The sequence below is a fragment of the Rhea americana genome, unplaced genomic scaffold (assembly GCF_003343005.1).
Source record: "Rhea americana isolate MKP2758 unplaced genomic scaffold, rheAme1 scaffold_23, whole genome shotgun sequence".
NCBI classification, from domain to species: domain Eukaryota; kingdom Metazoa; phylum Chordata; class Aves; order Rheiformes; family Rheidae; genus Rhea; species Rhea americana.
In genome coordinates, this window is record NW_028186346.1 from 6,251,777 (window position 1) to 6,266,497 (window position 14,721).

At 37.3% G+C, this 14,721-nt stretch overlaps 1 protein-coding gene across 1 annotated transcript in view; it reads left to right on the top strand.

Annotated features, from left to right (window-relative positions):
- Window positions 1–14,721, top strand: part of PCCA (propionyl-CoA carboxylase subunit alpha) — a 287,460-nt gene that overhangs the window by 223,397 nt on the left and 49,342 nt on the right. The window contains exon 20 of the mRNA XM_085305994.1: window positions 3,182–3,235. Within this exon, the coding sequence (XP_085162120.1) occupies window positions 3,182–3,235 (54 nt within the window). The remainder of the gene's footprint in view (window positions 1–3,181; window positions 3,236–14,721) is intronic.

Consider the following 14,721-nt stretch of genomic DNA (forward strand, 5'->3'; position numbering starts at 1 on the left):
ACTCTAACTTGTGTACATTAAAATACGTATAATGTTTATGCAACTTTCACACATTTGACAATTTTGAGACTGCAAATGGATTTAAAATTTTTTTTCAAGTTTGATTTAGCTTGTTGGTTTCTCATAGTATAAGGAAAAGGTATTGTATTTTTAACTAATATTCCATTAAGTTTGTCTGAAGCTTTATCAGTTGAATGAACCAGAACAACATCAGTTATGTCTAAGAACGTATAATTGATGCCAACAATGTGGTTCTGCTATATTCACAGGTAATCATACAGTCTTGTTTTGTCTTTGTTAAAATGGTAGTCTTGCCTTGCTTTTCAGCATAAACCTCTGGTAAACGTTTTGCAAATTATTAGGAAAACAATGACAATGCATATAATTAGCTATTCTCTTTTGTCACCTCTATTTGATTATTTTCCTGCTATCACATGTAATATGAAACCATCTATTATGAGGTATAGAATATGTAAATATCTAAGTYAGGAAGAATAACTGGAGACCAGGAGCCTGGAGACTGGTCCTTTTTCTAAAGAGGTGGAAAATAAAAGAATAATTGTTAACCGTGTCCTTTCATTTTCTTGAAAACATCAATTACATTTACAAATCTCAGAAACACAAGCCCACCAGTGAAACAGAAATGACTCCTTTCAATAAGCTTCAAAAAAATCTAATCACATTTAACAGCTGAAATTTATTTACAACTGTAATTTGAAACATTAATTATGATAATGTGCTGGCTTCTTTTGTAATATGGTTCTCAAAAGCCTGGCAGTTCTCTTTTTGGTCTTAGTGTAACATATGTTTTGTGACTTGGAGAATTCTCTACCTTCTTTCTTGTTTTTGTTTTTTTGAAATGCACCCAGAAGGAAAATGTCTTTTTCCCTTCTGTGTTTGTTAACACTTTTCCTCCCTGTCCCCATTATTTTTTTCCTTACTGGCTGTTAATTCCAGGGATGTATTTGAGTGCTTACACTGACTCTTGGTACACTTGACAGCTGAATTCAGTGCTTTGTATTTTGGACACAGGGTGAATGGTAGCAGTGAGGACACGCTGTGCTGTGATACTCATGCTCTTCAGCAGTGTGAGCCTGGGGGAGAGGGTGTTTATATCCTTGTCTTGTTTTGTGACTATGGTTTTAGAAAGTGCTTTCTCAAAATATGTATACACTTAACTTATGTGTATAGACTACAGGTTGCTACATTTATTTTTGAAAGTTACTTCAATGCTGGTTTACTTGTGAGTAAAGGCAATCTGTTAGAGGAGATACTTTCATGATCTTCTTCTTAGTTGTGAAAAATAAGTCACGCTGTCAAGATACCTGGCTTTWCTCCGAAAACCTTTAAAGAAAATGACAAAAGGGCTTTATTTTTGTTTTTCTTGCTTGGTTTTGGTTTTTAAGTTGTGTTTTTCTGTGCAATGAGGAGATTAGCCAAAAAAATGGAATTTTTATTAGGACATGAAAAGGTCTCTAATGACCCTTGAAAATGGACAAAAGGGTAGCACAATAAGTGACAGAACTCTAACGAGGGTGGAGGGCATTCCAGGAAAAAAAGAAATTAAATCCTTTAATTTTTTTCGACTCGCCGTTTTCTGACAGCTTATCAAGTGGTTGGGACTTGTTTGTTTTGGCATACGATTCGTTCATTGTAGGCAGCCGGTACTTTGTTCTTCTTTGTGGTTTCCAAAACCTGATTGTGTTTATCCTAGACTGTGGGAAAAGTGTATATTCCTGTTTCCTTTATAAAAGTAAACGTCAGGTTTTGTATGAAATTTTATTTCCCATATTTTCCATTCCACTAATCATTATTGTTGAAATATGTCAGGCTTTGGCACATCGTCCTTTGTTTTCACATGATTGTACAGATTGTGGTGTCAGTGTGTGATCTGCTAAGTCAAAAAATAAGCGTGTTTGGGCTATAGTAATTATTACTTCATAAAACGTAGCTGAAGAACATGCACCATTATTAAAAGGGACCTGGATTTAATTTACTGCCACTAAAATTGTTTATGGGGGTTTCTACCTATTGTCGTATAGCCTTTTCTCACTTAGTCTAGAGAAGACAGCGCTAAAGGGAGTCGTGGCGATAGCCTTCACCTACCTGAAGGGCAGCTGTAAAAATAAAGGGGATTATCTGTGTTCCGTGTCTGTGATGAATAAGAGGAGAACTAATGGACTTCAGGTGCAGTAAGGGATATTTTTGTCAGATATTAGGACAAAACTTTCTAATGGTATGGATGCTGAATACTGAGATAAATTACTCAGGGAGGCTGTGAAGTCTCTGCAACTGAGAGATTTAAAGAGTGAGTTAGACACACATCATTTGAGAATGACGTAGGTATGTTTGATTCTGCCTGGATGCTGTTTGTTTGCGTTTTATACCCACCTTCTCAAATCTGTGCTTCTTTGTCTGTGTGTACCTGTGGCACTCTGTAAGGGTTAGAACTATGTTCCGTGCCTAGTGCCCTGATTTGGGGTCTCTATGTGCAGTAATTTAACAGCAGTAAGAAAAAAGGAGAAAAAGCTTTTCATGTTAAAGGAGGAGAAGATTCACAGAGAAGAASAACACTTTGTGCGTTTCCCATATTTAGATCATAGATAATATTGTGATGTGTCAATAACATACTTTCTTTTACATTGTTTTGTGGCTCACTGACCATATAATATCTGAAGAACGTTTAGAAACTTCAACCTACGCAGGAGGTAACTAGACATTTTATAAGGTCATTATTTTCTCTTTTCATAGTGGCATCATTGGAGGTTTGCATTTTAAAAAGAGGTTAAAATGTCTCTCTCATTACAACAGAATGAAGATAATGCTAAATGTGAGTAATAAGAATATAGAATCACAGACATTTAGAGATGGCAAAAGCCACATTGTTCCTAACACCAGTCTTTCTGCAAGYGCTAGATTGTTCTGTGTTGTACATGGTCGTATTTGTTTTCACTACTCTTCAAAGTAAACTTCATAGAATTGACTGAAATTAAAACAAAATCCAAGCTGAAGTATGRATTAAATTTTTGGACTCTTGAAGGAAATAGTTATATTTGTTTTACATGTCGTTTTGTGTACTAGATTAGTTTTGATTATTTTGAGGTGATGGGACACACAAAAACTGGAATTGTTTCAGATTACTGAGAAGCCTCTAATTAGCTTTTACATCTGTTTCTTTCAGCGCCTTTCTCGGAATGCATCTGGAAATACAAGCATTCAGTTTCTTGGCACAGTGGTAAGTATGGACAACCACTACCAAGAATTATGTTGGCAGAAGAATATAATGTAAACAGAAGATAGATAAATGACAGTGACAGCATGTTTAAGCTTGCATTTGTGAGTATTAGTATTACACAAATATTCAGAGCTTAAAAGCTGAGTTGAAGCAAATCTCTAAAGTTAGCTTTCAATGAATGGTGCACAGTATCTGCATTYCACATTTCGACTGATTTGATCCTGCCTCTGTTTCATTCACAAGGGATTAAGAATAACAATATGCAGACATGTAATTTTATTGCCAAGTTCTCAGGTTTTGGTCCATTTCAGGTGCTCTTTCCCAGCACCCCAACTTTCTGTTCCCTATTACTTCACCATGCCATGAACCCTCACATCCCAAAGGTGTGTCAGTAACCATCTAATAAAAAAAATCTCTGTTTAGTGATGCAACATATTCTGTCCTTTCCTCTCTAGTCAAATGTGATAGCTCTGCAGTTCTCCCAGATGTGCTTGGTGTGGAGAAATGGATTTAAAATTCTATTCAGATCTTAGGCCATTTGACAGAACTTATTCAGTAAAATAGATTTTCATCTGCTATTGTCCGGAGCAGTCATGTATAATGTAGAAACTAAAGTTTTGTTTTATTTGATGGATGCTTATAAACATGTGTGATTGAAGCAACACCTTAATTCCATGAGTTRCATGATTAAGTTAAATGGCATTAAAATACTGTCAATGGATTTTTCCAAGTTCCTTGTGGTCCTAAGAACAAATTTGAAAACTAAATAGAATTTAGGTATCCTCTAAACTAAGTAGTCTTGATTGCTACCACCAGGTCTCAGTAATGATGTTAACAGTGAAAAGCATTTGAATGAAAAGTTCAGTTCAGAACTTAGTCCTAACATCTCCATGCTGTATATATTTTGGACTAAAATGGATTAAGGTTGCATATGATAATGGTTCTTTCATTTTATTTGCTTGTGCTTAGTTTCTTCTACAARTCCTCTGAAGCCATTTGCTGAAGACAGTTGCAAACAATAAAGAAAAGAAAAAGTTTGGTTCTTATTTGTAATGATGCTTCATCCTGCATAGGGAGGTTGCTACTATCTGCTCTGATAGCCTTCTGTGATTAGAAAATAGTTACTCCAAAGAAATAAGATATAAACACTAATGCAGCTTGGTAAGGTAATACTGAAAAGATTTTAGTAATGAAACACCTGTAGGTGGGTGCTGTAATACTGAGAAGAGTCTAATTAAGTGTGTATTTAGTGACATTGAAAATAGCTTTTTTAAAGTGACATATGAAAACATTGCTTATTCATACATTAGAAGTGCCACAGAGCCCTCTTTAAGGACTAAAACTCTTGTGCTGGGCCTTGTACAAAAGGAAAAAAAAAGCGAAAGAGACTATAGTTTTGATTTAATTTTAGCTTTAAGAAATTGGTTATAAAACAACTAAAACACAGATAGATTGACACACAAAACAGCCGATGGATTACAGTATATATCAAATTTTACTGACTAGCTCACACGGCATTTATTGCATCCTAATTATTTTGGGAAATYCAGTAAGTGATTAACACTAAAATTCTCAAGTGAGCTCAAAGGAAAAGCCCTTAGGACTCTATCCACTGGTTTTGATTTAATATAAATTATGCATATATCTTGCTGGTTAAATCCAGAGAGAGAACTTCAGTGAGAAGGGTAGAGAAGCAGCAATAAAGTCCACTTCCCAGACTCTTTACTTCGAATTCATAGGAAGCAGAARTAATGACTGGGGTCTTCCAGAGCAGTGGGCAGCCCTGAAGTTTATCCAGGTTGGGCAGAGGGTTACAGTGCTCCAGACGTTCTTTCATAGAGGGTTTGCTCTGATTCCTGTTTTCCCACAAAGCCCAGCCCAGAGTCTGTCGCTGAGTTCCTCTCAGTTCTTCTAGCCTGCTGTCCTTATCCTTCTCTTCCTCCTCGGAAGGGACTTCCTTCTTTATCTAATTTGTCCTTTATTCCTTGCCTTCTTACGACTTCAACTTAGTGCCCTCAATTTAGGTAGGTGATGGGGGAAGAATGGCTTTTCTCTGCAATGATTTCCTCTGCAACTTGTGTATGCATACAGATCTACAAAGTCTATATGTGTGTACCTATGTGTAGATGTGTACACGTAGGCAAAAATGTAAATGTTCAGTCAAGAAAGAAAGATCGGCATCCTCAGTGAAGATGGTAGAAGTTTATTTTGTGTGCTCACCTTTACATATGTCTTACTAAGCCCTTACTGACATGGAAGTGGAATAAAGATGTTAAATGTTTGAAAGAAATATTAAGCAGTAAGAAACTCTGGTTTCTTATTAGTATTATATTGTATTGTTATGGATACAATAATCAGTTCGTAAAATTACTACTCTGCTCTTTTTTCCTAGAAGAAAGAAATTATGGATAACTTTGAGCATTCTGTGTACTTTCGACAGGGGCAAATTTTGATGGCACTTTAGTGGTGGCAGGCAACGTGGTGCTACTTAGKGTACACACCACTGACCTGTCCATCAGAACATATTTTTAGAACCAGCTGATCCCAGCTGCCCAGCTTGTCAGGAGGGCATCAGCTTAGGTAAACAGGTTCACTTGATTTTTTGACATTAGACAGTGGAAACAGTTCTGCTRCTGGTTTTTGATAAGACACAAGCCTGTACTTCAGGAAGCTAGCTGACACACCGAGGAGAAGTGAAAGGTATGCTTCTCTGTTACAGATCTCCTTCATATCCCGTTTAGCTAGTTGAAGGACAGGGTAAACTACATTCCAGCAGAAAGCAGTTATTCAGCTGCATAAAATATGGTAAACATGTGGACAGTAGCACAAATATTTCTGTTAATAATGTGGCAGCAAAGATGCATATTTCTGTTGTTTTAAAGGAGATCAGAAAAAATCATGATATTTTTCCCAGTGAAATCATAACTTTGAACACATGCTGTTAGCATCATTCAGGTGTTCTACATGAATCTTTAATGATTTTTTTTATTTGTTTCTGATCATGACTATAAAATCTTTGTTACTTGAGCCTTGCTCTTCTCTTCAAATTCTAGTGGCATCTAGATAGCTTATTTTCAACTGAATGTTTTTTCAGTGAAGCATTATGAGTCTCACATATGGTATAGGAAGGACTCTAATATGCTATTGGAGGATGTAAAAGGATATTTCTGGCCAAAGAGCAAGCAACTTCTGTACCCTTTTAGCTGTAACCAATGGATGATGAATAGGAAACACTGACTTGCTTTAATTTTCTAGGGCTGATAACATTTTGAGCCCTAATCTGAATTATTTCAGAAGGAATCATGACTTATTGTTACAGTACAGAGATTTTACATGAGTGTTTATGTATTGCTTCTCTGTAGTGGGTATGACTAGATATCATGTGGCCATAGAGTGGCTATTCTGCCACTTTTGGCGAGAATTATTCAGATAGCTTATTTGATAATATCCTTACTGTAACACCAAATAACCTTATTGTGCTATATATTCTAAAAGAAAAGGGAAACAAGACAATCCATGCTTCAGATAAATGTCCATTCCCACTCCCCAAGGTAAGAATGCCTGGAAACAAGAACACTGTACTTCCTGTGTTGTCTTTGATATGATATACACAGCTAACTTATCTTAGACTGTGTGCAGTGGCCTCTGCTTAAAATTGAGAGTAAAGAGACTGTATGCTCAGGTATGGCCTGGCTCCATCGCATCTGTAAAGTCATCTTCAGCTTTGGTCTGAAGACCATGCTTGACAGCTCTGCTCCATTKGCCCAGCTGGACACTTTACTCAAAGGAGATAGTCCCAGACTGTGAAAAGTCTGGGACTATCTCCTTTCCTCAGCATAGGAGGAAAATTGCAACTCTCACTATCCTCTGCTCATTGTTCATGGCACTACTTTGCTCTTTTGTCCTCTAACATCAGTGCTGCAATGCAGAGAAAGAGAGTCACTTCTCTTCTTTGGAGGAAGGATAAGAGAGCATATATGTGACAGATGTTAGTCATGTTGGGTCAGGTTTAGCTCGGTTGCTTAGAACGTGGTGCTGYTAATGCCAAGGTCGTGGGTTCAATCCCCCTATGGGCTATGCTGAGGGTTGGACTAGATGATCTCCAGAGGTCCCTTCCAACCTTACCATTCTATGGTTCTTTGTGGCTCAGTCCCATCCTTGATGGAGTGTTTTTCACCACTTTTGATTTGCAAAACATCTGAAGTTTTGCTGTAGAGGTGTATGCACTTGTGTAGTTAATATTAACTGGTTAATAGTGTRCTTTCTTCAATATTTTTTGCTGAGCCGTTTTATAGTAGTTCAGAGATCCTCTCTCCCATTGTCTCTGGATCTGCAGACCCCAAGTTGAAAGCAGTTGATTTAGAATTCTCTTGACAGAGAATTAGTCTCTGTCAAGGCTGGCCATGCTTTTTTGCTTACTTACATTCTAATACAACTGTCAGTGTTCAATATTAATGATTTTTATTGCTCTTTGGCTACTGCCAGATAGATTAGCAAACGAGTGTTTCATACACAATCAAGGTTAATTAGTTATCTATATTGTTCGTGAAATTGGTCAGAAATTGAGATTTTGATGTAGAGGCATTCCTCTATATTTTTACCTTTGCTTTTTGGCTTATTGCATATTAACATTTTTTTGTATCTAAGGTAACCGTAAGTACTAGATTACAGGTCAGTGTACTAACTTTACATCTCACTGCTGATTTCCCTTCCCATTCCCTCCTTCCATGATTTGTCTGCTTGTGCTTCAGCAGCAAACTTTCAACTTTCCTGTCCCATTACTGAGGTCTGCAAATTGTCCTGGAACTTTTCAGTCTGTATATAATCTCATCAGCTTTCAGACAGCTTCCTTCTTCTTTCCTTCTTTCTCCGTTCTTGCGAAGTCCAATTAAATTGCAATAAAAGTGGRAAGCTTTGACTGTATGAGACTGTGATTTAGCTCACAATGATGAATGTTTAACAATGCTTCTTTCACCATTACAGATCATGGCAGTTCTTAATAGGTTTTCTTTTTTTCTGTGTTTCTTTCTATATGCGACACTTCTGAGACTTTAGATACTGAAGATTTATACAGACTTTCAAACATAGGTTGAGAACCTGCAAAGMATACAAAGGTTACTTCTATTGGAATGTGTAGAGTATTAACAACAAGAAAATAAATATGGTCCAAGAAGTGCTTGTTCTGCAAGTAACTGCCTTTTTTTAATGGTTTTCTTACTCCTCCTTTTCATAAACCTTAAGATCAGGGTCCCTGCTGATCTAAAGGGAGTTCTACCATTGCAAAGTTTTTTTTTTTTTTTTTTTTTTCTCCTTTCACTCAGCTTCAGAGGCACTTAAAACCTCTGTGCTTTTAGTAGTAGAGCTACTGTCAGAGGAATTATGATAGTACAGAAAGTGTTACTGGGGAAAGTGGGCAGTTGTTCCTGGAAGCATTAACTTCTGCTTTTGGCTTTTGAGCATGGACTGCAAGAATCCTGAGACTGGCTACAAACCTCTGCAGCTTCTGTGGGAAGTAGGTCTTGGATGCTCTGTTAAGATCGTACAAGAAGAGAATAGTTCACACAGCATGGATTTAGTTTGGGAAGGAATGAGACTTAGGCAAATTGTTAGGACTGTGCAGTAGGAATTGTTATAGCTCACATGATGTGGATGATCATGTGTAGCCACATGTCTACCTACAAATGCCCTTCTYATTTCTACTCTGTCAAGTGCTTGCAAGTTTTAAAGCGTAAAGAATATATTAAAACTGTCAAAAGAACTTGAGAGATTTAGCAATACCAKTGTTACTGAAAGCCATGTCATGGAATCACTTAGAATATTTTGGGAATCTTGTTCAGGATTCATTTCAGAAGGAGGAAAAAGGAAAGGCTTGGCATTGCTTTTGCATTTTGTTTCATTGACTGAAATCAAGACTTTGTGCGTGTTTCTGATGTGTGGGTCTTATGTGCCTCAGTATGGGTGCCGTTGTGTTTTTCAAAATTGGGCTAAGGTAARGAACATCCCTTTGCTATGCTGTAACTTCATCCTCCAAAGTGAAAAATAGCAGCTCTGAAAATGCTGGGTGCAGAAGTTGATTTGGCGAGGGAGGGATATCAGACAGTCGATACAGATCTGCAGAAAATTAGGCACCTGGTTCCCATTCCCACTGAACTTGTAATCTTTGGCTGACACCTCCTTAAGCAAGAGATAGCAGTGTCAAGGTGAAGCTGGAGCTGCGTACGTGCTTGTTGCATGGCCACTGTGCACGCACTGGCTGGCCAAATGGCTGCTGCCACGTTACCTTTCCCTCAGCTGGAGCATGGATTTAGGTCTCTTGCTTCCTCTGCACAGCCACTGCTTTTCAGARGGCTTGTGGGAACATAGCTACAGTTCCTAATAAACTTACAGATAGTTGAGCCTACCTACTCTTTGTTCAAATTCGGGTCAAATTAATCAGCAAGTTAAAATAGTGTATGTGGGATAATTAGGAGGAGTGGGTGGGGATTGACAGACAGTCAGAAATCACAGTTGCAAACCTTGCTTTCTTACAAAACCTGACCGGAAAGGACCTTTCTTCTGTTTTTAAGGTTTTAGTTTGCAGAGAAAATGTGTAGTGGCATTATAACTAGGTCAGAATTCCCCCAAAAGCTCTTAATATCTGTGGATTCTGTAATGTTTACACTCTGTAACATAGTAATATTAATGCATAATAAATTATCCCCCTTATACCTCAGAAACAAATGAAAAAATAAGGACTTCTAATTTTTGATACTTCATTTGATACATTTCTTTCCATTCATCTTGGTAATGCTCGATAATACAGCAAGGGTTGAACGTGGTTGAACGGTTGAAGGGTTGAACGTGGTTAGGTGGTTACTTCTTGGAACACTAGTTGACAGTGTAGTGTAAGTCAAGTGATTTCCTTTGGTAGAATAAGACTTACTAACTTCAGAATAAATTATTATTTTATTTTGCAAAAAAMCAGCAGTGTTGATTTTTTTTAGTCGTATCAAGACTGTTACATCATAGTGAAGATCTAGATTTTTTTCCCTGAAGATGTCTACTGCCAAATAATAAGCATATGCGTAGCCTGYGTTTTTAAATAGCTTTTTGATGGCTGCAGCTTTGGCGTATACCCAAGAACTGTTTAGGAGGTGTTAATTTATATGGCTTTGAAGCTTAACCAGGGATCTTAATGAAACAAAGGCATGATGAAGTTAGTAAAGCTAATTTAAATCTCTGAATGTAAATTTTAAATTAAGTTTTTATTGATAATAAATTTACTTTGTTTCCCATTAGTCTTCTAGGCTTCAGTGATAATATCAGTAAAACAAACATGTTTTACAAAGATTTAACATTAAAAATGCTATTAATATGACCCTTGGTACACCAGCACAATTAGATTTCAAAGTGAGCATTTAGGATGTAACAGCGATTAATGACAACCATCGAAAACAATTTTGAACTCCATCAGTTTAACTCAGGAGGGTAAACTTAATATGATAATTTATCTAGTTGAATTGTATCAGCTTAGCAGGAAAGTATGCAAATATGTGACCCTTACCTAGAATCTAAATGGATGCTGTGCTGATAGATTTATCAGTTCCATTAAAGAACTTTAGGGAACTTTGGAATTTCAGCAATTGTTCCCTTGGAGGCTGGAAACCAAACCTGATCTCATACTGGGACCATTCTGGTCTGCATATTTCCATAATTTGCCTTTGCTACTAATATGACAGCAAGACGCAAATAACTGTTTCTAATAATATCAAATGGAGTTGTGGAGGACAGCATTTTAATGTAGTAAAAGACCTCCCCGTGGGGTTGTTATTGCCACTATAGAACAGCAGTTACACAGTTGCAACAATAGTCTCTTAATTGATTCGTTTAATTAGCAAGAGATGAAGCTTGTGCTGCATCTTGTCATCTGTTATCGTGGGGGCGGCTACAGAGAGAATCTTTGCCTTTGTCACACTTCGCATACAGGTTGAAGTACGGTAAAAGTCACGTTCCGCGTGCGTTTCAGCTATGGAGCTGAACTGTAATACGAATGTTTTGTGTTTGTGCTCCCACTGCAGCTTCCAGTGTGTGGACATGTCTGGCTAAAGAACGGAGTAGTCTCTGGCATAGCGTTTATGAGAAAGCATTGTTTCACTGGGGGAAAATCTTAATCCAGATATGCCTGGCATTTCTAACCTAAATATGCAAATCTAAGTATTATAGGAATTGTGGATTATTTGGGGCATCAGTGTTGTACCAGTTGATAGATTTACTTGGAAGAAATAGGGTCAGATTAGTGAAACTGGCCATCTGCCTTGTGATTACTTTTTAGTGGCATTTTTGTTTCCAGGCTTGATAAACAATGAGTTGCATGACCACATGGTCCAGCAGGAAGCATGTGTAAAAGAGGGCATTCTTTGTGGTTGGTTTTCCCCAGAGCAGTTTTGAATACAGATATAGTGCTGTACTTGCTTCTGAGAACTGAAGTCATTTTTAATTCAAGTCCATTTTACTTAAATTTTAGGCATATGTAAATAAATATATTTTAAAGGTACATAAAAATACAGGCGCTTCAGTTTGATTTTCCTCCTCTTCTTGGCTTAGTTTTGTCTTCTGTTCAAGGTTATCCTTCCGTATGGAAGGAAATATTTCTAGAGGAGGACAAACTTCTTGTTAAATGCTAATTAAGAAAATGAAGGTTACATTGGCATGCTTCCATTGTCATAGTACTGACTTAAAATAAAGGATCTCTTATTAATCTAAAATAAATTAGACAGAAGGGGAAGCAAGTGATTCTATGTATGTAAAACACTTGAGATGTCTACTCCTGATCTATTTTAATTTTTGAAATGCTTAAATGCTTGTACCTTTTATTCTTTCTTTTTTCTTTTCTTTTTCTTTTTTTCTTTTTTTTTTTTTTTTACTTGTGTTGGAGATACCATCTAGTTTAGGAGTACAGTGGTGCTGTCAATCTATGTAGCAAAGGGACATCGTGCTTTTACAGAAGGCGTACTTTTTAGGACAATTTAAGCAAAGATTTAGCCCACTTATCATTAAAGATCCCATGGTAATTTCCACAAAGCTCTGAGATCACTTCATGTTTTGAGAGTTTTGGCCAAAGTCCACTTTGTGTAATTACCTTCTGTCTGCATAAATCCCCACTGCAATTTTAGCTGTATTTGGTATTTTTTCACTTCCTGTCCTAAATAATTAAAATATTGCCACACACTATTGTGAGTTGTATCTTAAGTTCAAGTGAAGAGATTTCTGTAAATTCCCTTAGTGATTTTTTCCCCATTGTTTAACCACTGGACTACAGGAAAAAAAGATGAATAATAAGTAGGATATGGACTCACAAACTCACAAACAGACTAAATAACTCTAATTTTTGGTCTTCTCCATTTCATTGCATTTTGGTTGTCTGTGAGCTAAAATATCTCTACTGCTAGGGCCATCACCAAGGGAAAAGGCCGACTCTGAGACCGTGTCAGAGGTCAAACTTAACACACTGCACTGTACTTTGAAGCAAGTAGGAAGCCAGTACAGAGCTCTGAGTGCTGTCATAATGCGCTCAGTTGTCTTTTACTTGCAATTCATTCTTTTTTGTTCCCACAACTGAAACCTTTATCTGTGTATTTATCTCTCATCTCARCTAAAACTGGTCTCAGTTCCTCTTTCCGGACAACTTTCATGGGATCTAGCATATGTGTTTGACTGTCTGCCTCTGCTCTTCTGTGTCTTATCTCTTTTTTGATAGATTTTATTACATCAAGTTCAGTCTTTCCRTCTTCATCACCGAAGCCTTCTATTACTTTGTCCTATACCATGTCAAATCTGCTTCTTCCTGATACTTCTTGATACTTCATTTTTTCTTGCTAGTTACCCATTCTTTGTATTTTTCTGCTATATTTGTCTTTCCCATCTGTTCTCAGATTGCACCACTTACATTCTTTTTCATTATCAAGTTTTTTTAGGAACACTTTGTTTGTTTGCTTGTTTTTTTTGCTAGGGAGACATACGGGTTGGGAGGAGAGGTATTATTGTTAATCTGATATTAAACTTCCATACTGTTCTGTAAATGTTTAGGGGAAGTATGAGGATAAGAATAAATTAGAAAAAAAATTGCTGTGCATCAGCAAATCATATAGCTGCTGGAGCTAATTTCTAAGTACCACGAGCAGGGAACACCAGAGACTCTGTTTCTTGTAAGACAAAAGTCTGTAATTTACCTTTATTTGTGTATCTTTCAGTGTCCAGGGTCCCATTTATTCATTGCTTGTGGAACCTAGTATTAGCCTTCAATGGATGTTTTGAAGCTCTGCAAATTTTCCCAATGTTCTTTTCAGAATATGTGTGAATAATAGGGGAAATGAATTTACCAGGCAGGAACAGACAGTTAATTTCACTTCTTAYGAAACTTATACTGTCTTCTGTGTGCACCAGTAACTGTCAGTTACATTGGAGATTACATTAAAAATATTTTCAACAGATCTCTCATGCATCCCTGTTATTTGAAGAACAGCAATCCACACTGCTGCAAACACACCTACTGGCACAAATAGTCAGTCTGCATCTTCATTTCATTCATTCCATTTGATATTTATAGCCCTTGCCCATAGCAAGCTGAGGGAAAGTGAAGGGCAGAGCAGTTGTAGTAGGAAGTATCATGCTTGTGTGACCATCTCCCAAACACCAGTCTTATGTTTTGGAAAGATGCCATGTTGGCAGGGTGCACAGGAAGTATTAGCATAGCAAATTGTGTTATGAGCAGCAGAACTGCAACAAGGTTCTTCCTGCATCTGATGGTAATTGTTTGATTGGGGGGAGGAGAAGAGAAAAGGGAGGTCAGGGCAATGCAGATGAAAAGGAAAGGCCTGCACTATTGTAAGAACAGTGAAAACAAACTGCCCCTGTGCCAAAGAGCTTCAATGCATATGATAGAGCAGAGCTGAATGGAGCACAGGAATATTCCACCGAGGCTGTAAAGCCTTGTTGGCAAGAAAGCCATGGTGGTGTCCTRTGTTTCCATTGTTACCTTGTTCCCATCCCTGCTTCACAGTGATTTCTCCTGAAATGCCCTCGTAAGAGCTCTCACTGCTTTCTTTGATGTTAGTCTTTATGTAAGAGGAAAAACAAAGATATTGGAGTTTTAAAATACTTACATTAGTGTTCTATTACAAGTCTTTGGGTGTTCCTTGTTTTTCTGTTTTTTTTTCTATTATTTTGTTTCTTTCTTCCTAGGTTTATCTTTTAGCTATAAAACAGCCCCAGGGAAGCACTCCCTTAATTTTGCAAGTCCCAGGCCCACTGTTAACATTTAACAAATACTCAGCAAGCAGAACAATCCGATGTGATCACTGTACCAAAGCCAAATCTGGACAGAGCTTCAAGGAGATCAGAGATGCATCCTGAAATGCATCTGCCTCACAGTCTATTTTTGACATACTTACTCAGAAAAGGAGAATGAGAAGTAAAGATGGAAATATCCTTGTTGTTGGCATCAGTGA